At 39.1% G+C, this 24,005-nt stretch overlaps 1 protein-coding gene across 3 annotated transcripts in view; it reads right to left on the bottom strand.

Annotated features, from left to right (window-relative positions):
* The window catches only part of OXNAD1 (oxidoreductase NAD binding domain containing 1), a 55,667-nt gene that overhangs the window by 3,074 nt on the left and 28,588 nt on the right, over positions 1-24,005 (bottom strand). For all 3 annotated transcript variants that reach the window (XR_009563831.2, XM_030876371.3, XM_030876372.3), the window contains one exon: positions 13,040-13,181. Coding sequence is in view for 2 of the 3 variants with exons in the window: in XM_030876371.3 (XP_030732231.1) it covers positions 13,040-13,181 (142 nt within the window). In the remaining variant the exon portion in view is untranslated. The remainder of the gene's footprint in view (positions 1-13,039; positions 13,182-24,005) is intronic.

Below are 24,005 nucleotides of genomic sequence, written 5' to 3'. Positions count from 1 at the left end.
CCTGTGCTCTGATTAAAGCCTTGGAGCTGAGAGGCGGGATGGGGCTACCCTGGGCTCATCAGGGCTGAGGAGTGTGGGTCCCCAGGCTTCCTCCTGGCCGCCAGCAGGGAACAGCCAGGCTGCTCCACAGGCTGAGGCCAGCACTGTGGTCCTGCTCAGTGCTGTCAGCTTCTCCCTGGAGCAGAACAGGCAGCCAGAGGTTCCAGCCTAGGGGTTGAATACCAATCACACCCACCCAGGTAAAGCAGCTACAACTGGGTGAGGTCACTTACACCAGAGATACCATCAGAGCTGAATGCACTGGTTCTCCATGGGGGCGGTACTGCCCCTGAGGGAGGTGTTTTGGAAATCTGTGGTGACACTTTTTTCAGGTCATGATGACTTGGGGAATCCAACTGGCATTCAGAGGGCAGGGCCAGAGACACCAGATGTCCTGTGAAGTTAGTGGTGCCCAGAAGCTGGCTCCTGCTAAGCGGATGGTTAAATCTGCAGGAATTGTGTGGGCCAGTTTCTACTGGTAGTTTGATGCCAGCAACTGTGGGAGTACTTACAGCACAGAAATCAGCAAATGAGGCAAACGAGGGCTTTTAAGTCAGAGAGCTGGTGTGGCGGCACACCAGTCTCTGTGATGCACAGGGCTGCCCTGCACAGACTTCTAAAAGATCCATGGGACGTACATGCAGGTGAAAACTGGTTTGGAATGATCTGAGACTAGACCCTAAATCATTTTACAAAAAAACTCGACCACAGGGCAGACAGCAAAGCAAGAAGAACCACAATCCTGCAGCCTGTGGAACAAAAACCACATTGACAGAAAGACATGATGAAAAGGCAGAGGGCTATGTACCAGATGAAGGAACAAGATAAAACCCCAGAAAAACAACTAAATGAAGTGGAGATAGGCAACATTCCAGAAAGAGAATTCAGAATAATGATAGTACAGATGATTCAGGACCTTGGAAAAAGAATGGAGGCAAAGATAGAGAAGATGCAAGAAATGTTTAACAAAGACCTAGAAGAACTAAAGAACAAACAAACAGAGATTAACAATACAATAACTGAAATGAAAACTACACTAGAAGGAATCAATAGCAGAATAACTGAGGCAGAAGAATGGATAAGTGACCTGGAAGACACAATGGTGGAACTCACTGCTGTGGAACAGAATAAAGATAAAAGAATGAAAAGAAATGAAGACAGCCTAAGAGACCTCTGGGACAACGTTAAACACAACAACATTTGCATTACAGGGGTCTCAGAAGGAGAAGACAGAGAGAAAGGACCCGAGAAAATATTTGAAGAGATGATAGTCGAAAACTTCCCTAACATGGGAAAGGAAATAGCCACCCAAGTCCAGGAAGTGCAGAGAGTCCCATACAGGATAAACCCAAGGAGAAACATGCCAAGACACACAGTAATCAAATTGGCAAAAATTAAAGACAAAGAAAAATCAGTGAAAGCAGTAAGGGAAAAATGACAAATATCAGACAAGGGAACTCCCATAAGGTTAACAGCTGATCTCTCAGCAGAAACTCTACAAGCCAGAAGGTAGTGGCATGACATATATAAAGTGATGAAAGGGAAGAACCTACAACCAAGATTACTCTACCCGGCAAGGATCTCATTCAGATTCAATGGAGAAATCAAAAGCTTTACAGACAAGCAAAAGCTAAGAGAATTCAGCACCACTAAACCAGCTCTACAACAAATGCTAAAGGAACTTCTCTAAGGGGGAAGCACAAGAGAAGAAAAGGACCCACAAAAACAAACCCAAAACAATTAAGAAAATGGTCATAGGAACATAACGCATCGATAATTACCTTAAACGTGAATGGATTAAATGCTCCAACCAAAAGACACAGGCTCGCTGAATGGATACAAAAACAAGACCCATATATATATGCTGTCTACAAGAGACCCACTTCAGACCTAGGGACACATACAGACTGAAAGCGAGGGGATGGAAAAAGATATTCCATGCAAATGGAAATCAAAAGAAAACTGGAGTAGCAATACTCCTATCAGGTAAAATAGACTTTAAAATAAAGAACGTTACAAGAGACAAGGAAGGACACTACATAATGATCAAGGGATCAATCCAAGAAGAAATATAACAATTATAAATATATATGCACCCAACACAGGAGCACCTCAATACATAAGGCAACTGCTAACAGCTATAAAAGAGGAAATCAACAGTAACACAATAATACTTTAACACCTCACTTACACCAACGGACAGATCATCCAAACAGAAAATTAATAAGGAAACACAAGCTTTAAATGACACAAAAGACCAGATAGATTTGATATTTATAGGACATTCAATGCAAAAACAGCAGATTACACTTTCTTCTCAAGTGCGCACGGAACATTCTCCAGTACAGGTCACATCTTGGGTCACAAATCAAGTCTTAGTAAATTTAAGAATACTGAAATCATATCAAGCATCTTTCTGACCACAATGCTATGAGATTAGAAATTACAGGGAAAAAAATGGTAAAAACCACAAACATATGCAGGCTAAACAATGTTACTAAATAACCAAGAGATCACTGAAGAAATCAAAGAGGAAATCAAAAAAATACCTAGAGACAAATGACAATGAAAACAGAATGATCCAAAACCTATGGGATGCAGCAAAAGCATTTCTAAGAGGTTAAGTTTATAGCAATACAAGCCTACCTCAAGAAACAAGAAAAATCTCAAATAAACAATCTAACCTTACACTTAAAAGAACTAGAGAAAGAAGAACAAACAAAACCCAAAGTTAGTAAAAGGAAAGAAATCATGAAGATCAGAGCAGAAATAAATGAAATAGAAACAAAGAAAACAACAGCAAAGGTCAATAAAACTAAAAGCTGGTTCTTTGAGAAGATAAACAAAATTGATAAACCATTAGCCAGACTCATCAAGAAAAAGAGAGAGAGGACTCAAATCAATAAAATTAGAAATGAAAAAGGAGAAGTTAGAACAGACACTTCAAAAATACAAAGCATCCTAAGAGACTACTACAAGCAACTCTATGCCAATAAAATTTTAGGACAACTTGGAAGAAATGGACAAATTCTTAGAAAGGTATAAGCTTCCAAGACTGAACCAGGAAGAAATAGAAACTATAAGCAGACCAATCACAAGTAATGAAATTGAAACTGTGATTAAAAATCTTCCAACAAACAAAAATCCAGGACCAGATGGCTTCACAGGTGAATTCTACCAAACATTTAGAGAAGAGCTAACACTCATCCTTCTCAAACTCTTCCAAAACACTGCAGAGGAAGGAACACTCCCAAACTCATTCTATAAGACCACCATCACTCTGTTACCAAAACCAAAGATACGGGCTTCCCTGGTGGCGCAGTGATTGAGAGTACGCCTGCTGATGCAGGGGACACGGGTTCGTGCCCCGGTCCAGGAGGATCCCACATGCCGCAGAGCGGCTGGGCCCGTGAGCCATGGCCGCTGAGCCTGCACATCCGGAGCCTGTACCCTGCAACGGGAGAGGCCACAACAGTGAGAGGCCCGCGTACCACAAAAAAACAAAACAAAACCAAAGACACTACAAAAACAGAAAATTACACACCTATATCACTGATGAATATAGATGCAAAAATCCTCAACAAAATACTAGCAAACAGAATCCAACAACATTAAAAGGATCATACACCATGATCAAGTGGGATTTATCCTAGGGATGCAAGGATTCTTCAGTATATGCAAATCAATCAATGTGATACACCATATTAACAAATTGAAGAATAAAAACCATATGATCATCTCAATAGATGCAGAAAAAGCTTTTGACAAAATTCAACACCCATTTATGATAAAAACTCTCCAGAAAGTAGGCATAGAGGGACCCTTCCTCAACATAATAAAGGCCATATACAACAAGCCCACAGCAAACATCATTCTCAATGGCGAAAAACTGAAAGCATTTCTTCTAAGATCAGGAACAAGACAAAGATATCCACTCTCACCGCTATTATTCAACATAGTTGCAGGATACAATATTAATGCACAGAAATCTCTGGCATTCCTATACATAAATGATGAAACATCTGAAAGAGAAATTAAGGAAACACTCCCATTTACCACTGTAACACAAAGAATAAAATACCTAGGAATAAACCTACCTAGGGAGACAAAAGACCTGTATGCAGAAAACTACAAGACACTGATGAAAGAAATTAAAGATGACACCAACAGATGGAGAGATATACCATGTTCTTGGATTGGAAGAAACAATATTGTGAAAATGACTATACTTCCCAAGCAACCTACAGATTCAATGCAATCCCTATCAAATTACCAATGGCATTTTTTTTACAAAACTAGAAAAAATCTTAACATTTGTATGGAGACACAAAAGACCCCGAATAGCCAAAGAAGTCTTGAGGGAAAAAAACGGAGCAGGAGGAATCAGACTCCCTGACTTCAGACTATACTACAAAGCTACAGTAATCAAGACAATATGGTACTGGCACAAAAACAGAAACATAGATCAATGGAACAGGATAGAAAGCCCAGAGATATACCCATGCACCTATGGTCAACTAATCTATGACAAAGGAGACAAGGATATACAAGAGAAAAAACACTCTCTTCAATAAGTGGTGCTGGGAAAACTGGACAGCTCCATGTAGAAGAATGAAATTAGAACACTCCCTAACACCATACACAAAAATAAACTCAAAATGGATTAGTGACCTAAATGTAAGACCATACACTATAAAACTCTTAGAGGAAAACACAGGAAGAACATTCTATGACATAAATCATAGCAAGATCTTTTTTGATCCACCTCCTAGAGTAATGGAAATAAAAACAAAAATAAACAAATGGGACCTAATGAAACTTAAAGCTTTTGCAAAGCAAAGGAAACTACAAACAAGACTAAAAGACAACCCTCAGAATGGGAGAAAATATTTGCAATCAAATCAATGGACACAGGATTAATCTCCAAAATATATAAACAGCTCATGCAGCTCAATATTAAAAAAACAAACGATAGAATCAAAAAATGGGCAGAAGACCTAAATAGACATTTCTCCAAAGAAGACATACAGGTGGCCAAGAAGCACATGAAAAGCTGCTCAACATCACTAATTATTAGAGAAATGCAAATCAAAACTACAATGAGGTATCACCTCACACCAGTTAGAATGGGCATCATGAGAAAATCTACAAACAACAAATGCTGGAGAGGGTGTGTAGAAAAGGGAACTCTCTTGCACTGTTGATGGGAATGTAAATTAATACAGCCACTATGGAAAACAGTATGGAGGTTCCTTAAAAAACTAAAATTAGAATTACCATATGACCCAGCAATCCCACTACTGGGCATATACCCAGAGAAAACCATAATTCAAAAAGACACATGTACCCCAATGTTCACTGCAGCACTATTTACAATAGCCAGGACATGGAAGCAACCTAAATGTCCACCGACAGACAAATGGATAAAGAAGATGTGGTACATATATACGATGCAATATTACTCAGCCATAAAAAGGAACAAAACTCGGTCATTTGTAGAGACATGGTAAGATCTAGAGACTGTCATACAGAGTGAAGTAAGTCAGAAAGAGAAAAACAAATATAGCATATTAACGCATATATGTGGAACCTAGAAAGATGGTACAGATGAACCAGTTTGCAGGGCAGAAATTGAAACACACATGTAGAGAACAAACGTATGGACACCAAGGGGGGAAAGCAGCGGGGCTGGGGGGTGGTGGTGTGATGAATTGGGAGATTGGGATTGACATGTATACACTGACGTGTACAAAATGGATAACTAATAAGAACCTGCTGTATAAAAAACAAAAACAGAGGGCTTCCCTGGTGGCACAGTGGTTGAGAGTCCGCCTGCCGATGCAGGGAACACAGGTTCATGCCCCGGTCCGGGAAGATCCCACATGCCACGGAGCGGCTGGGCCCGTGAGCCATGGCCACTGAGCCTGCGCATCCGGAGCCTGTGCTCCGCAATGGGAGAGGCCACAACAGTGAGAGGCCCACATACTGCCAAAAAAAAACCCAGAAACAAAAACAAGTCAAAGTATTGTTTGCCTGGATCTAACATAGTCTGAATTTTCCAGAATGTCACTGCCATGTAGATTGTATGTTGTTATGTCCAGAAATTTACCAAACATGTTCACTATTCTGGAGAACCACATCCCAGTGTACAGCACGTATGTGTGGTCATTCTGTTGCCAGGAAACACCTGCACCACCTGCATCTGTATACGTGTATTCACGGTAATCCTACACTGAGGAACAGCAACCTGCCTACCTCATTCTACCTTCTAGTTTAGACATGTCCCACCATTTATACACTGAAATACAGTCTTTGATTATGGATCACTTTCTTTCTTTATTTCTCCTTTGTATTGTATTTAGAGAATTGTGTTATATTTTAAACGTATTTATTTAATGTATGTACCTATGTATATATTAACTTTGAATTTCATTTCAGAAATGAAAGGGGGCATTGGATCCAGCAGTGTTGAGAACCCTTAATTTGGATAAAAACACACTGATCTAGGAGTCAGAAAGCTAACTTTTAATCACAGCCCCTATGAAATCCAGCAAGTCCCTTCGCTCCTCTCAGCCTCTGCTGCCGCACCTGGAAAATGGGTTCCAGCCCCTGTCCTGCTCACCCCCCAGGGCCATGGTGGGCATTGCATGACACTGTGGGGGAACCCCTGCTGGCAGCAAGCACTACATGGAGGGTATTTTGGTCATGTGGCTGTCACAGAAGAAAAAACATAGGGGGTGCCTGCTTCCTTCTTCCCTGTCACCAAAAAACAGAACTTAGGAATAAAGAAATCATTTATACTAGGAGCATTCTTGACACAAGTCAACTGAGTAGACTCCCTCAGTTCAGGCACTTTCTGAAGACCAACCCTGAGCGCTCACCTGGTGCCTTGCCTGATAGGTGCACAGTAAGTACTTTTTGATATGAATTTAATTTGGGGCTCTACAACTTAAAGAACTAAACTTAGAGAAAATCTAAGAAAAAACGAAAATTATGTGAATTCACAGAACAGGTCCTTTTTGGTCAAGAACTGTTAAATGAATGGAAATCCTTTCTCTCAGGGGGAAAAAAAACCCCATCTGAACTATTTTAAAGATGCAGGAGATTTTTACATGAAGGATGGTACATGGGTTTTCATTTTTGACAGAAGAAATTAGCAGCAAGGGTGCATTCTTTTAGGAATAACTAAAATCTAGGAATTGCGACACTGTCTTCCAAAGTGCTTTAAAATGCTCTTCCCTTTCAAGTCTTGAAAACAGAAATCTGTGGAGGCTCTGTCTAATGATGACAGCAGAGTTAATCTCTCTCCCCTCCTCTCCTTCTTGCCTGTACATTTCTCTTTATCTCTAAGAATCTAAGAGTAAAAGAGACTAAGAAACAAGACAGAAATAATTCCCTCCAATGGTCACCTTCAGAGTGCTTAGTAATGACACCAAACAAAACCTTTAGGTTACTGTTTTTAGAAACCAGAGCATTTTCAACCCTTAAGTTGTCAAGAAAATATGTCCCAGAGAGAGATAATAATCAAGAAGCCTGTCGTCTCCTTAGTGACAAAATAATCTTCAGTAGATCTATCTCCTAATTTGCTAGCATCTGGAAAGAATCAAAAGCCATCTTTGTCTTTTGTTGATCAATAAAAACTGCCAGGGTAGCATGAACACGAGACTCAAAGTGCTGTAGAGTATAAAATGGAAGCGAGTAAAGGGACATTACCTTCAATTACATGGCAATGTATCTAATTTGGATATAGATTTTCTACTTTTGAAATAAACAACTTTTCCACTGCAACTGGCGCCCAGCACACAATAGCTGTCTACAACCCTTTACCCTACCAGGAGCTTGAGCCAAAGCAGAGAAAATAAAGGAAGACATTTATGGCACTTTATTCCATGTCCCAACACAGCAGCCTGCTGCCACCGAGACACTCACGTGCCTCTATTGTCCACTCTAATAGCTTAATAAGACGAATCCTCAGGAGGAAAACAGACACCTGAGAATGGTTCCAAGAAAAATCTAACTTCATAAAGGCTGTTTGCAACTCCCACTGGGCAGAGTGGAGCAGGCAATACAATTAGGATGTGCACTCAAGCAATGCCACTTGGAGATTTTCTACAGCCTCTTGGAATAAGTTCCTTCACTGAAATGCCAATGAGCCATGAAACCAAGCAGGGAGCTATGGACCAGGAACAGGTCCAGGTCACGTAGGCGGCCAACAACTGGAGGGGGCACGTGGCACTAGGAGCCCAGATGGCTAAGCTCCTTTTAGCACTGAGCCCGGGGCACATGGACACCTTGCTGGTCCCACCCTCAGGGCATACTTTAACAACTCAGGATGCAACCTGGAGATAGTGATGGAGGAAAATCCAAAGAGAATATAAAAAGGAATGAGATAGCCGAGGCCACACCAAAGGAAGGACTCAGAAGGTCGCAGGGTAGAAATGTGACAGGATACATTTACAATGGAAATGCTAAGGCAAGCAGCTAGAAATGTGCGTAAACAGATACAACCTGACATGTAAACCATAGGAAGAATATTTTTTTATGCTGCTGTAGATTTAGAAATCTTTTATTTTTTACATTATCTTTACGGTAACAGTTTTTTGTTGTTGTACACTTCTATGAATTTTAACACAAACATAGAGAAGTGTAGCACCAAAATTGATACTGAACAGTTCCATCACCCCCCCAAAACTCCCCTATGCTATCCCTTTCTGCTCACACCCTTCCCCACCCTATCCCTTGTCAACCACGTTTCCATCACTGTATTTCTGCCTTCCAGATTGTGGCATAAATGAGATGTATGGGACCTTTGAGACTGGCTTTTTTCACTCAACATAACACCCCTGAGATTCACCTGAGTTGTGTTGTGCATCAACAGTTGATCTGTTTTTACTGCTTAATTAACAAATACAGGTGGACCTGGGAGATACTGCAGGTTGGATTCCAGAACACAGCAATAAAGCGAATACTACAATTAAGTGAGTCACAGCCATTGTTTGGTTGCTGTGCATATAATAGTTACATTTATAATGCATATAAAAGTTATGTTTACATTATACTTTAGTCTATTAAGTGTACAGTAGCATTATGTCTAAAAAAACCATGTACATACCTTAATTAAAAAATACTTTATACTACAAAGCTACAGTAATCAAAACAGTATGGTACTGGCACAAGACAGATCAATGGAACAGGACAGAAAGCCCAGAAATAAACCCACACACTTATGGTCAATTAATCTATGACAAAGGAGGCAAGAATAGACAATGGAGAAAAGACAGTCTCTTCACTAAGTGGTACGGGGAAAACTGGACAGCTACATGTAAAAGAATAAAATTAGAACATTCTCTAACATCATATAGAAAAACAAACTCAAAGTGGATTAAAGACCTAAATGTTAAGACCAGATACTATTAAACTCCTAGAGAAAAACATAGGCAGGACACTCTTTGACATAAATTTCAGCAATATTTTTTTTGGCTCCATCTCCTAGAGTAATGGAAATAAAAACAAAAATAAACAAATGGGACCTAATTAAACTTAAAAGCTTTTGCACAACAAAGGAAACCATAAACAAAATGAAAAGACAACCTATGGACTGGGAGAAAATATTTGCAAACAATGCTACCAGCAAGGGATTAACGCCCAAAATATACAAATAGCTCATACAGCTTAATATCAAAAAAAAACCCAATTAAAAAATGGGTAGAAGACCTAAACAGACATTTCTCCAAAGAAGACATACAGATGGCCAAAAGGCATATGAAATGATGCTCAATGTCGTTAATTATTAGAGAAATGCAAATCAAAACAACTAGGAGGTACCACCTCACTCCAGTCAGAATGGCCATCATCAAAAAATCTACAAATAAATGGTGGACAGGGTGTGGGGAAAGGCAACCTTCCAAACTGTTGGTAGAAAGGTAAATTGGTGCAGCCACTATAAAGAACAATATGGAGGTTCCTTAAAAAACTAAAAACAGACTTAGCATATGATCCATCAATCCCACTCCTGGGCATATATCTAGAGAAAACTCTAATTTGAAAAGATACATGCACCGCAAAGTTCATAGCAGACCTATTCACAATAGCCAAGACATGGAAACAACCTTATGTCCATCAACAGATGAATGGATAAAGAAGATGTGGTATATATATATATGATGGAATAATACTCAGCCATAAAAAAGAATGAAATAATGCCATTTGAAGCTACATAGATACACTTAGAGATTATCATACTAAGTGAAGTAAATGAGACAAAGACAAATATCATATATCACTTGTATGTGGAATCTAAAAAAATAATACAAAAAAACTTATTCACAAAACAGAAATAGACTCACAGGCATAGAAAACAAAATTACGGCCACCAAAGCGGAAAGCTGGGGAAGGGATAAATTAAGAGTTTGGGATTAACATACATATACTACTGCTATATATAAGACAGATAAACAACAAGGACCTACTATATACTACAGGAAACTATATTCAATATCTTGTAATAACCTATAATGGGAAAGAATCTGAAAAAGAATATATATATGTATGTATATGTATATATATATATATACACACATACACACACAAACATATATATGTATACAGTCACTTTGCTGTACATCTGAAACTAACGTAACATTGTAAATTAACTATATATTTTTTTTTTTTTCCTGCGGTATGTGGGTCTCTCACTGTTGTGGCCTCTCCCGTTGCAGAGCACAGGCTCCAGACGCGCAGGTTCAGTGGCCATGGCTCACGGGCCCAGCCGCTCCGTGACATGTGGGATCTTCCCAGACTGGGGCATGAACCCGTGTCCCCTGCATCGGCAGGTGGACTCTCAACCACTGCGCCACCAGGGAAGCCCAACTATAATTTAAAAAATTTCTTCATATAAAGAAAACCTTTATTGTTAAAAAAAAATGCTAACTATCATCTGACAAGGCAGGGTTGCCACAAACATTCAATTAGTAAAAGAACACAATTATTTGCAAAGTGCAGTAAAGTAAGGCGCAGTAAAACAAGGTCTGCCTGTATACTGTATGAATGTATTGATATCACAGCTTATCCATTCACCTGCTGAGGGATGTTTTGGTTGTTTCTAGTTTTTGACAATTATGAATAGAACCACTATAAACATTCATGTACCGGTTTTTATATGGACAATTCTTTTGTTTCTCTAGGATGAATACCCAGGAGTGGTACTGCTGGGTATTATGGTAAGTGTATATTTAGTTTCATATGGAATTGCCAAAATATTTTCCAGGATGGCTGTAGTATCTTGCTTTCCTTCTAACAATATAAGCAATATAAGAGTTCCAGTTTCTCCACATCATTGGCAGTACTTGGTATTGTCGATCTTTTAAATTTTAGTCATTCTAATAGGTCTGTAGAGGTATCCCACTATATATGGTTTTAATCTGCATTTCCCTAATGGTTAATGATGCTGACCATTGTTTCACTGCTTATTTGCCATCCTTATGTCCTTTTTAGGGAAGCATCTGTTCAATCCTTTGCTCATTTAAAAATTATGTTTGTTTTATTTTTGCTGCCTTTTGCAAGTTCTTTATATATTCTGGATATGAGTCCTTTGTTGGATATCTAATTTGCAAATACTTTCTCCTAGGCTGTGGCTTCTTTTTGAAAATTCTGTCATAGTGTATTTTGCAGAAAAAAAATTTTAATTTTGATTAAGTCCAATATATAAATCTTTCCTCTTAGGAATCTTGCTTTTGGTGTCATGTCTGAGAACTATCTGCCTACCCTGATGTTCAGAATATATCCAGTGTTTTCTTCTAAAACCTTTACTTAGACCTACAATATATTTTGAGTTACCTCTGAATATAAAGTATGAGATTTAAGTCAATGTTCCTTTTTTCTGCATATGGATAGACAACTATTCCAGCACTGTTTGTTGAAAAGGTTATCCTTTCTCCATTGAATTTCTTTAGCACCTCTGTCAAAAATCAAAAGGCCGTATGTGTGCCGGTCTATTGAACTCTTTAATCTGTTCCATTGATCTATATGTCTATGCCTTCACCAATACCACACTGTTTTTATTACGGTAGCTTTATTTTAATCTTAAATTTGAGTAATGTGATGCCTCCCCTGTTAGTCTTCTTTTTCAAAACTGTTTTTGCTACCCTAGTTCCTTTGCTCTTCCATATAAATTTTAAAATCAGTTTATTTGTATCTACAATATTTGCAATATAGCACATTCCTTTTTGGTAAAGGGGATAAGCAAGTGCCTGAGATGGGATGGAGGTTGTTGGTAAATATAGAAGGCACACTCTAGAAGTGAAGGGGATGGCAGTTAAAAAAAAGATAAAGGTCAAAAACTAAGAAGACAAATAACTGATCTGTTCTTAGCTCACTCTTTGTTATCAGAGTTCTAGTAGGTAATGAACAGCAGCATAGGGTTGTGTTGAGGTCCATGATGAACAATGAATTATTAGCAGCAAATGTGGACTCCTTCTCAAAATCACATGTGAAGAGCTCTCCAGAGACTGAAATGGAGAGGCAGTGGCACCACAGGTTTAGCAGTGCTCAACTGGGCACGAGAAGTACGTAATCAGAGATTGTTTCCTCTCCAAATAATGAGAGAATGATTAGCTTAATTCTCTTCATTTAAGATGGTCAGGACAAAATAATCTGATTTATAGATTTACCAATTACAAGACACACACAGAGCCAATTTCCAAAAACGTACATATGAAGTAAAAATGTTTTAATCCTAAAGCAGCATTCAACTGAATACTGTTTGGTGACCCAGAAGGTATTTCAAGACCCCAAAGTATCTTTGCATCATCCTTAGTGCATCAAAAAGGTTCTGCTTCTTTAACCTTGCTACAGTCTGAATTCTGGATGGAGGGGAGCTCTTTGTGAGCTTCTACCCTTTTCATGCAAGCCTAGGTTTCTTAGGTGGATTAAGTGAGCTGAACACAAATTCTGTGGGAGACAGAGATCCCAGATCTCCCAGTTTAAACACAGGTTTGCTCACCTGATTGTGAATCCAGAGAGCAGGAGGGTGGTTTGTGTATTTCACTGCCAATTCTATCATTCTCTCTTGTTCTAGCAGTCTGGGGCTGGAGCATATTGAGAACCCACCAACCACAGAGACTCCTGGGATAAAGAAGTCAACCCTAAAAGGAAAGGCAAGTAAATAACTATTGTTGAAGCAATTTTAAAAGTGGGTAGTAAGGTAAACAAAACTGACAAACTAGACTAAGAAAAAAGGAGAAACAAATAAAATTACTAAAATCAAGAATGAATGATGGGACATTATCACCAACCTCACCAAAAAAAAAAAAAAAAAGATTATAAAGGAATTCTATGAATAAGATAAAAAATTAGCTAACTCAGATGAAATGGACACATTCCTTGAAAGACACAAATTACCTAACTGGACTCAAGAAGAAACTGAAAATCTGAACAGACCCATAATAAGTAAATGGATTGAATTAGTAATTTTAAAACTTCCCACAAGAAAAGAATAGGTCCAGATGGCAGCACTGGTGAACTCTATCAAACATTTAACGAAAAATTAATGCTAATCTTTCACAAATACTTCCAAAAAACCCAGAAAAGAACCCTTCCCAACTTATTCTATGAGGTCAGTTACCCTGATACCAAAACCAGACAAAGCTATCACAAGAAAAGGAACTATAGATCAACATCCCTTGTGAATATAGATGCAAAAACCCCAGGAATACAAGATTGGTTTAACATATGAAAATCAATCCAATGAAATAAACCCACTTAACAGAATAAAGGACAAACCCATGTGATCATCTCAATAGATGCAAAAATGGCATCTGACAAAATTCAATACCCTTACATAATAAAAATACTCAACAAACCAGGAATAAATGTGAACTTCCTCAACATGATAAAGGCAACTATAAAATATCTACAGCCAACATCATATTTAACCTTGAAAGGCAAAAAACTTCCCCACTAAGAACAGAAGCAAGACAAAGATGTCTGCTCTGACCACTTCTACTCAACATGGTACTAAAGGTTCTAGCCAAAGCAATTAAGCAAGAAAATGAAATAAAAGGTATCCAGATTGGAGGGAAAGAAGTTGCAGATGACTTAATATTGTATATAGAAAATTCCAAGGAATTTACTATAAATATATTAGACTAATAAACAAGTTCAAATAAGGCTCCAGGATTTAAAATCAGTAATAAAAACCAATTTTACTTCTACACACTAGCAATGAACAATCTAAATGTGAAATTAAGAAAAATAATTCTATTTATAATAGAATAAAATAATAACTGGGAAGAGTCTTTAAAAGAAGTTTAAGATTTGTACACTGAAAACTACAAAACGTTGGAAAAAATCAAAGAAGATCTAAATAAACAGAAAGGCTTCTCATGCTCATGGACTAGAAGACCTAACACTGTTAAGATGGCATTAGTGCCCAAAGTGATCTACAGATTCAATACAATACCTATCAAACCCTAGCTGGTTTCTTTGCAGAAACTGACAAGTTGATCATAAAACTGATATGAAATTCAAGGAACCCAGAATCACAGAAGAATAAATTTGGAGGATTCATACCTTCTGATTTCAAAACTTATTATAAATCTACAGTAATGAGGACACTGTGTACTGGTGTAAGGAGAGGCATATATATCAATGGCAAAGAACTGAGAATCCAGAAATAAACTCTTAGATTTATGGTCAACTGATTTTCAACAACAATACCAACACAATTCAATGGCAAAAGAATAGTCTTTTCAACAAGTCATGCTGGTTTTGTAGTAATCTATAAGGGAAAAGAACCTGAAAAAGAATATATACACACACACACACACACATATATAAATAACTGAATCACTCTGCTGTACACCTGAAACTAACACAACATTGTAAATCAACTATACTTCAATTAAAACAAACAAACAACAAGTGGTGCCGGGACAACTGAATAGCCACACAAAAAGAATAAAGTTGGACCCCTACCTCACACCATATACAAACTTTAACTCAGATCACAGACTTAAATATAAAAGCTAAAATTATAAACTCTTAGAAGACTTACACAGGAGTAACTCTTCATGGCAACAGATACTTAGAAATGACACTAAAACACAAAGGTCAAAGAAAAAATGGAGAAACTAGACTGCATACAATGAAAAACTTTGTGCCACAAATGATACCATCAAGAAAAAGATGACCCTCAGAATGGGAGAAAATATTTTCAAATCATGTATCTAATAAGGGACTTGGATACACATTATATAAAGAACTCTTAACAAGTCAGTAATAAAAAGACAACTCAAGTAAAAAATGGGCAAAGGATTTGTACAAACGTTTCTCCAAAGAAGATATACAAATGGTTAATAAGTACATGAAATATCCTCAACATCATTAGTTATTAGGGAAAGGCAAATCAAAATCACAATGGGCTATCACTTCACACTCACTTGGATGGATGGCTAATCAAAAAGACAATATCAAGGATCAGAGAAATCAGAACCCTTACACATCGCTGATGGGAATGTAAAATGGTCTTGCCACTTTAGAAAACAATTTGGCAGTGCCTGAAAATGTTAAACATATGTGACCAGCAATTCCACTCCTAGGTATATACCGAAGAGAAAAAAATATATATGTCCACTCAAAAGCATGTACATGAATGTTCACAGCAGCATTATTGATAATAGTCTAAAAGTTTCAAAATAATCTAAACATTCATCAACTGATGAAGGCATAAACAAAATGTGGTACATCCACACGACGGAATTAAATACTGATCACATGCCACCACATCGATGAACAACAAAATTATGTTAAGTTAAAGAAACCAGTCACAAAAAAAGATCACATATTATATATTTCTATTGATATTAAATGTCCAGAAGAGGCAAATCTGCAAAGACAGAAAGTAGAACAGTGGTTGCCTAAGAGGGTGAGGATGGGGACTGAATGATAATTAGTGCAGAGTTTTTTTCTGGGATGATGAGAACGTTCTAAAATTTGTCTGGGCTGATTGATCACTGTAGTTCTGTGAATATACTAGAAATCACTGAATTGTACACTTTAAATGAGTGAATTTTATGATATGTAAAGTATATCTCAATAAAAGTTTTTAAAAAGTGTGGGGAAAAAAATGGCAACAAACACTCTCTCACTGGCATTTGAAAAACTAAACAGGCTGATGCGGGCTCCTAAGTTCCAAGAGTCTCATTTTCCTTCTTCTCTTCTAACCATTCTCCTGTAGTTGAGAACTCTTGTGAGTTCTTCTACTGAACTGAATTCTATGCCACAGAAACTTTTGGGGGGGGGGGGCTGGGGGGGTGATTCTAGGAAATGCAACAAATCTAGTCACATACCAAGGAAAGGGAAACTCTTTAGAAACTGGGACCACTGGAAATTCTCATCTCCATGTCCAGAAAACTCAAATATCCAATATAGCTGCTTCTCAGCCATCAAAGAGCAATAGTATTAAAAAAAAAGCAATAGTATCATTTCCCTCCAGTTGCTTCCCTACCAGCAGGCTTACACGAAAAGCACTTGACGTTCTCTCCTGATTTGATCTATGTATGGCCTTAAAAGATGTTCTCTTCTCATCTCTGGCCTTAGATATCTGGCCATTTTTTTATAGTCTTAGAAAACCAGTTCTGGACTGGAAGTGCTCCAGAAAAGGTCCCCAGGCTGTTTTCGCATTTATTCACTTCCTTCTTTCCCATGAATATTCTAATTCCCCTTCCATTTCAGACAAGATACAAATTTTAAAAGACTATAGCTAACATTTATTAACACAGTTGCTATATGCTTTCAGAGAAGAGGTAAATGGCATCTCCACAGCTTCTGTGTTTAAAAAAATTAATCTCTGAGCTACTTTTCCTGCTTTATCTCCTGAACTATAGCACCCTCTGCTGCTTGATGTTGATAAAGACCTTTCTCTCAGGTGTCCCTCTTCTCTAGTAACTCTGGAAACCCTTTGCCTTTAAAAGGACTCCTTCATGAAATGCTACAGAAGAACCTCATCTGAATGGACTTAAGAAAATATGTACAATACGTATTTAATAAAACATCTTTCTAAGAAAGAATTAAGTTTTAAACACACAAGCGCGCGCACATGCACCCCTTTAAAAATGCCCTCTGCAGGATCAGCAACCAGATGAGTGAGTACGTGAAGAGCGGAGAGAAAAGACCTAATTCTGTAGTGAAGCGCACATATCCACATCCAATGTGACACGCCAGGCAGCCCCATCCTGCCCCAGGACCCAGCACTGAGCAGGCACACAAACCACAGCCGAACGACAATGCTTTAGCCGTCAGCTACCGTACTCGGCAAACGCGACAGACGGCATCTGCCCACCATGAACAGGCACTGGGGTTGGTGTTGCAGGTAAAGATGCAAGTATGTCTTGGTTCCTGCCCTCAAAAAACTCCCAAGTGGGAGGAAAATTAACAAATAAACACGATTAATGGGGCTATGAAAAACTCTGCTTGGCAGAGAGAAAACGCTCATCATTTGAGATCTGTCTGGAAGTACCTGTACTTAGTATAGGTTTCTTCTTAGCTCCAACATATGTGATCCTGATTTTCTCAGGCAAATAACTAATAAAGCTGCTGCTTTACTTAAAAAAAAAAACTTGCTTGGGGGGTGGGACGTGGGGAGGGGAGGCGAGGAAGAAGTAGTCAATTCCACTAGGGGTGGAGGAATTAGGAAGGACTTCACTGAGGAGTCCTGAAAGACAGTGCTCATCAGACAAGCACTGGAGGAGGACACCATCTGAACAAAGATGCCAAGGAATGCAGCACTACCTCAGCGTGGCCCTGCGAGTCAGGGCTGTGAGGCCGTCTCTATATACGTCTACAGCGCAGCTGCCCTGCCAGCGGGTGGCGGGGCGGGGGGGGGGGGGGAGTCCTATTTCTCTAATCTTGCTCCTCTAATCACTTTCTTCTCAGTGTCCTCCTCTCTTAGTACAGCCCAGTCACTTGCAAGCATAAAACCTTGTGTTATCTTGTACGAAGTCAGAGACACACCTTTCTCTCTCCAAAAAACGCCTGGGCCTTGCTCGCCTGGGTGCGTTCTGTGCACAGCCCAGGTGCGGAGCACACACTGACTGCACACAAGGGACAGCATCACAGGGAGTGGAGCTGTGCACTGGCCCACTCCTCGCAGGTCTGCTGCTCTTCCAACAATAGCCTCACTGCAGGGGAACTGGCAGAGGAGCTAAGAGTTACAATCTGTCCCTTGGGCCTCACCAACACAGATGATCTAACTGACTGTGAAACACTGGCTACAACAAAAAAACAAAACAAACTCTGCCCGACATACCCCAAGACACAAAAATATTACTATTCCCTGTTTAAAGACATGGAAACGGAAGCTCAGAGCAAGAAGAAAGCCGCCCATATCACAGAGCCAGCAGGTAGAAAAGCAAGCCTTTGGGCCAGGCAGTCTGCAGAGCACAAGGCGTGTGACGCTATGATACAGCCGCCCAGGGGGACAGACCCAACACTGGTGATATTACCAAATCCATTCACTGATACGGTGCATGTAACACCCACCCTGAGTGATTTTATCTTGAGGCTCACAGGGAGACCCTATTTCTATGTATATCACCAGGGAAGGATGACATTTTTCTTATCAGATAACAGTTTGCAAACTTACAGTTTGCAAGTGCCAACACACTCACACACACACGCCATGGGAGCAGCAGTGTGACGAAGGCACAGGCTTTTTCTAATCAGGACGCTGGGGTCAGAGTCTTGGCACAACTCTGAGTTGGAGGCAGGGAGATAATTGTGTGCACAGGACACAAACACTTCCCCAGAAGGGAAATGTGGAAAGATAGATCATTACAATTAAAGTTTGCAATTTCAATGTAAAAACTGCTAAACTAGTTTGGAAGGGTAAAAACGCTGCCCTCCCCCCTAAAACAGCCCAAATTCACTTAATATGTATCACTGAACATGTGCAAAGATTGCAGTAAATTGCTTCACAAACGCAAATTATTGCAATCAGCATCTTGTTTTCTAGTTCTAAATTCAAAGGCAAACTATTAACACAAGACTGCTAACTCTTGCTATTATCACATTTGCTATTATCACACATCCTCCTTCTAACAAAACCACATTTCCAGATGGACTGCCAAAATTAGTCAAGTGACTCCTAAGAAAGACAACCAAGACTGACATGCCAGAAATTCATTTAGAAATGAATGCTTTATTTAAATAAAGGAAACAGACACCCAAACACACCTTTCCTAAGGAAATACAAGTTGCTTTATTTACAATTCAACTTGAATCCCAGCGCAGTGAGGCCATTTGCGGGAACAGTGGGACAGCTGGGCTGTTACACTGTCAGCGTACTGACCAGCTCTCAGAGTCCAGAGTGTGATGTGGGCTGACCCATGGGGGATCCTGATAATAAATTCAGCAAAATATTTCAACTCAACCCAGACAAGTTATGAGGGATACAGGAATTCAGGCAAGAGGGTGGGCAGCTCTGTGACACACCTCGTTAGAACAACCAGTTTCAGACTGCTGTGTTTACTCTGCATTTGACATAAAGAAGACTGATTTTTAAAAATGGATCAACCCCCCAGCAACACAAAACTGAAGCACGTTAGATTACTGCAGTGCAATCTATTAGCAGCCATTCCTGCAGAACGTAATCAGAGTTGTCAGGTCCTCAGACCACAGCTAGCTGCTGTTTCAATCTGGAAAACTCAAGAAGTTCTGGGAAGTACTCCTTGGCATGAGCCCTCCCAAAGTCCACCATTAGCCCCACCAAAGAGCCAGGTAGGCTCCAGTGCTGAGTCGCCTCAGGCCAAACAACCAACAGGGAGGGAACCCCACCCCACCCATCAGCAGACAATCGGATTAAAGTTTTACTGAGCTCGACCCACCAGAGCAACACCCAGCTATACCCACCACCAGTCCCTCCCATCAGGAAGCTTGCACAAGTCTCTTAGATAGCCTCATCCACCAGAAGACAGACAGCAGAAGCAAGAACTACAATTCTGCAGCCTGTGGAATGAAAACCACATTAACAGAAAGATAGACAAGATGAAAATGCAGAGATGTACCAGATGAAGCAACAAGATAAAACCCCAGAAAAACAACTAAATGAAGTGGAGATAGGCAACCTTCCAGAAAAAGAACTCAGAATAAAGATAGTGAAGATGATCCAGGACCTTGGAAAAAGAATGGAGGCAAAGATCAAGAAGATGCAAGAAACGTTTGACAAAGACCTAGAAGAATTAAAGAACAAATACCTAGAAGAATTAAAGAACAAACAAATAGAGATGAACAATACAATAACTGAAATGAAAAATACACTAGAAGGAATCAATAGAATAACTGAGGCAGAAAAAAGGATAAGTGACCTGGAAGACAGAATGGTGGAATTCACTGCCACAGAGCAGAATAAAGAAAAGAGAATGAAAAGAAATGAAGAGAGCCTAAGAGACCTCTGGGACAACATTAAACATACCAACATTCGCATTATACGGGTCCCAGAAGAAGAAGAGAGAGAGAAAGGACCCGAGAAAACATTTGAAGAGATTATACACAAAAACTTTCCTAACATGGGAAAGGAAATAGCCACTCAAGTCCGGGAAGCACAGAGAGTCACAGGCAGGATAAACCAAGGACAGACATGCCAAGACACATAGTAATCAAACTGACAAAAATTAAAGACAAAGAAAAATTATTAAAAGAAAAAAGGGAGGGGCTTTCCTGCTGGCACAGTGGTTGAGAATCCGCCTGCCAATGCAGGGGACGTGGGTTTGAGCCCTGGTCCGGAAAGATCCCACATGCTGCAGAGCAACTAAGCTCGTGCCACAGCTACTGAGCCTGCACTCTAGAGCCTGCGAGCCACAACTACTGAAGCCCAAGTGCCTAGAGCCCATGCTCTGCAACAAGAGAAGCCAGCGCAGTGAGAAGCCTGTGCACCGCAACGAAGAAGAACCCCAGCTCACCACAACTAGAGAAAGTCGGCATGCAGCAATGAAGACTCAATGCAAGTCAAAATAAATAAATAGATAAATAAATTTATTTTTAAAAAAAGCAACAAGGGAAAAAATGTCAAATAACACACAAGGGAACTCCCATGAGGTTAACAGCTGATCTCTCAGCAGAAACTCTACAAGCCAGAAGAGTGGCACGGTATATTTAAAGTGATGAAAGGGAAGAACCTACAACCAAGATTACTCTACCTGGCAAGGATCTCATTCAGATTCAATGGAGAAGTCAAAAGCTTTACAGAAAAGCAAAAGCTAAGAGAATTCAGCACCACCAAACCAGCTCTACAACAAATGCTAAAGGAACTTCTCTAAGTGGGAAACACAAAAGAAAAGGATCTACAAAAACAAACCCAAAACAATTAAGAAAATAGTAATAGGAACATACATATTGATAATCACCTCAAATGTGAATGGATTAAATGCTCCAACCAAAAGACACAGGCTCGCTGAATAGATACAAAAAAAAAACCTCCATAGGTATGCTGTCTACAAGAGAGCCACTTCAGACCTAGGGACACATACAGACTGAAAGTGAGGGGATGGAAAAAGATATTCCATGCAAATGGAAATCAAAAGAAAACTGGAGTAGCAATACTCATATCAGATAAAACAGACTTTAAAGAATGTTACAAGAGACAAGAAAGGACACTACATAATGATGAAGGGATCAATCCAAGAAGAAGCTATAATGATTATAAATATATATGCACCCAACATAGGAACACCTCAATACGTAAGGCAAATGCTAACAGCTGTAAAAGAGGAAATCAACAGTAACACAATAATAGTGGGGGACGACTTTAACACCTCACTTACACCAATGGACAGATCATCCAAACAGAAAATTAATAAGGAAACACAAGCTTTAAGTGACACAACAGACCAGATAGATTTGATATTTATAGGACATTCCAACCGAAAACAGCAGATTACACTTTCTTCTCAAGTGTACACAGAACATTCTCCAGGATAGATTACATCTTGGGTCACAAACCAAGCCTCAGTAAATTTAAGAAAACTGAAATCGTATCAAGCATCTTTTCTGACCACAATGCTATGAGATTAGAAATCAATTACAGGGGCAAAAAACGTAAAAAACACAAACACATGGAGGCTAAACAATACATTACTAAATAACCAAGAGATCACTGAATATGATCATCTCCATAGATGCAGAAAAAGCTTTTGACAAAATCCAACACCCATTTATGATAAAAAAACTCTCCAGAAAGTAGGCACAGAGGGAACCTTCCTCAACATGATAAAGGCCATATATAACAAACCCATAGCAAACATCATTCTCAATGGTGAAAAACTGAAAGCATTTCTTCTAAGATCAGGAATAAGACAAGGATGTCCACTCTCGCCACTATTATTCAACACAGTTTTGGAAGTCCTAGCCACGGCAATCAGAAAAGAAAAAGAAATAAAAGGAACACAAATTGGAAAAGAAGAAGCAAAACTGTCACTGTTTGCAGATGACATGATACTATACATAGTTAATCCTAAAGATGCCACCAGCAAACTACTAGAGCTAATCAATGAATTTGGTAAAGTTGCAGGATATAAAATTAATGCACAGAAATTTCTGGCATTCCTATACACTAACAATGAAAGATCAGAAAGAAAAATTAAGGAAACAATCCCATTCACCATTGCAACAAAAAGAACAAAATACCTAGGAATAAACCTACCTAAGGAGGTAAAAGACCTGTACTCAGAAAACTATAAAACACTGATGAAAGAAATCAAAGATGACACAAACAGATGGAGAGATATACCATGTTCTTGGATTGGAAGAATCAATATTGTGAAAATGACTCCACTACCCAAAGCAATCTACAGATTTGATGCAATCCTTATCAAATTACCAATGGCATTTTTTACAGAACTGCAAAAAAAAAATCTTAAAATTTGTACAGAAACACAAAAGACCCCAAATAGCCAAAGGAATCTTGAGGGAAAAAAATGGAGCTGGAGGAATCAGGCTCCCTTACTTCAGACTCTACTACAAAACTACAGTAATCAAGACAACATAGTACTGGCACAAAAACAGAAATACAGACCAATGGAACAGGATAGAAAGCCCAGAGATAAACCCACATATCTACGGTCAACTAATCTATGACAAAGGAGACAAGGATATACAATGGAGAAAAGACACTCTCTTCAATAAGTGGTGCTGGGAAAACTGGACAGCTACATGTAAAAGAATGAAATTAGAACACTCCCTAACACCATACACAAAAAATAAACTCAAAATGGATTAAAGACCTAAATGTAAGACGAGACATTATAAAACTCTCAGAGGAAAATATAGGAAGAACACTCTGACATAAATGGCAGCAAGATCTTTTTTGACCCACATCCTAGAGTAATGGAAATAAAAACAAAAATAAACAAATGGGACCTAATGAAACTTAAAAGCTTTTGCACAGCAAAGGAACCTATAAACAAGACAAAAAGACGACCCTCAGAATGGGAGAAAATATTTGCAAACGAATCAATGGAGGAAGAATTAATCTCCAAAACATATAAACAGCTCATGCAGCTCAATATTAAAAAAGCAAACAACCCAATGCAAAAATGGGCAGAAGACCTAAATAGACATTTCTCCAAAGAAGACATACAGATGGCCAAGAGGCACATGAAAAGCTGCTCAACATCACTAATCATTAGAGAAAGGCAAATCAAAACCACAGTGAGGTATCACCTCACACCGGTTAGAATGGGCATCATCAGAAAATCTACAAAGAACAAATGCTGGAGAGGGTGTGGAGAAAAGGGAACCCTCTTGCACTGTTGGTGGGAATGTAAATTGATACAGCCACTATGGAGAACAGTATAGAGGTTCCTTAAAAAACTAAAAATAGAATTACCATATGACCCAGCAGTCCCACTACCAGGCATATACCCAGAGAAAACCATAATTCAAAAAGACACATGCACCCCAGTGTTCCTTGCAGC

Source organism: Globicephala melas, chromosome 4, assembly GCF_963455315.2.
Source record: "Globicephala melas chromosome 4, mGloMel1.2, whole genome shotgun sequence".
NCBI lineage: Eukaryota > Metazoa > Chordata > Mammalia > Artiodactyla > Delphinidae > Globicephala > Globicephala melas.
Note: the sequence above shows the minus strand (reverse complement) of the source record. Positions and strands in the feature narration are given on the sequence as shown.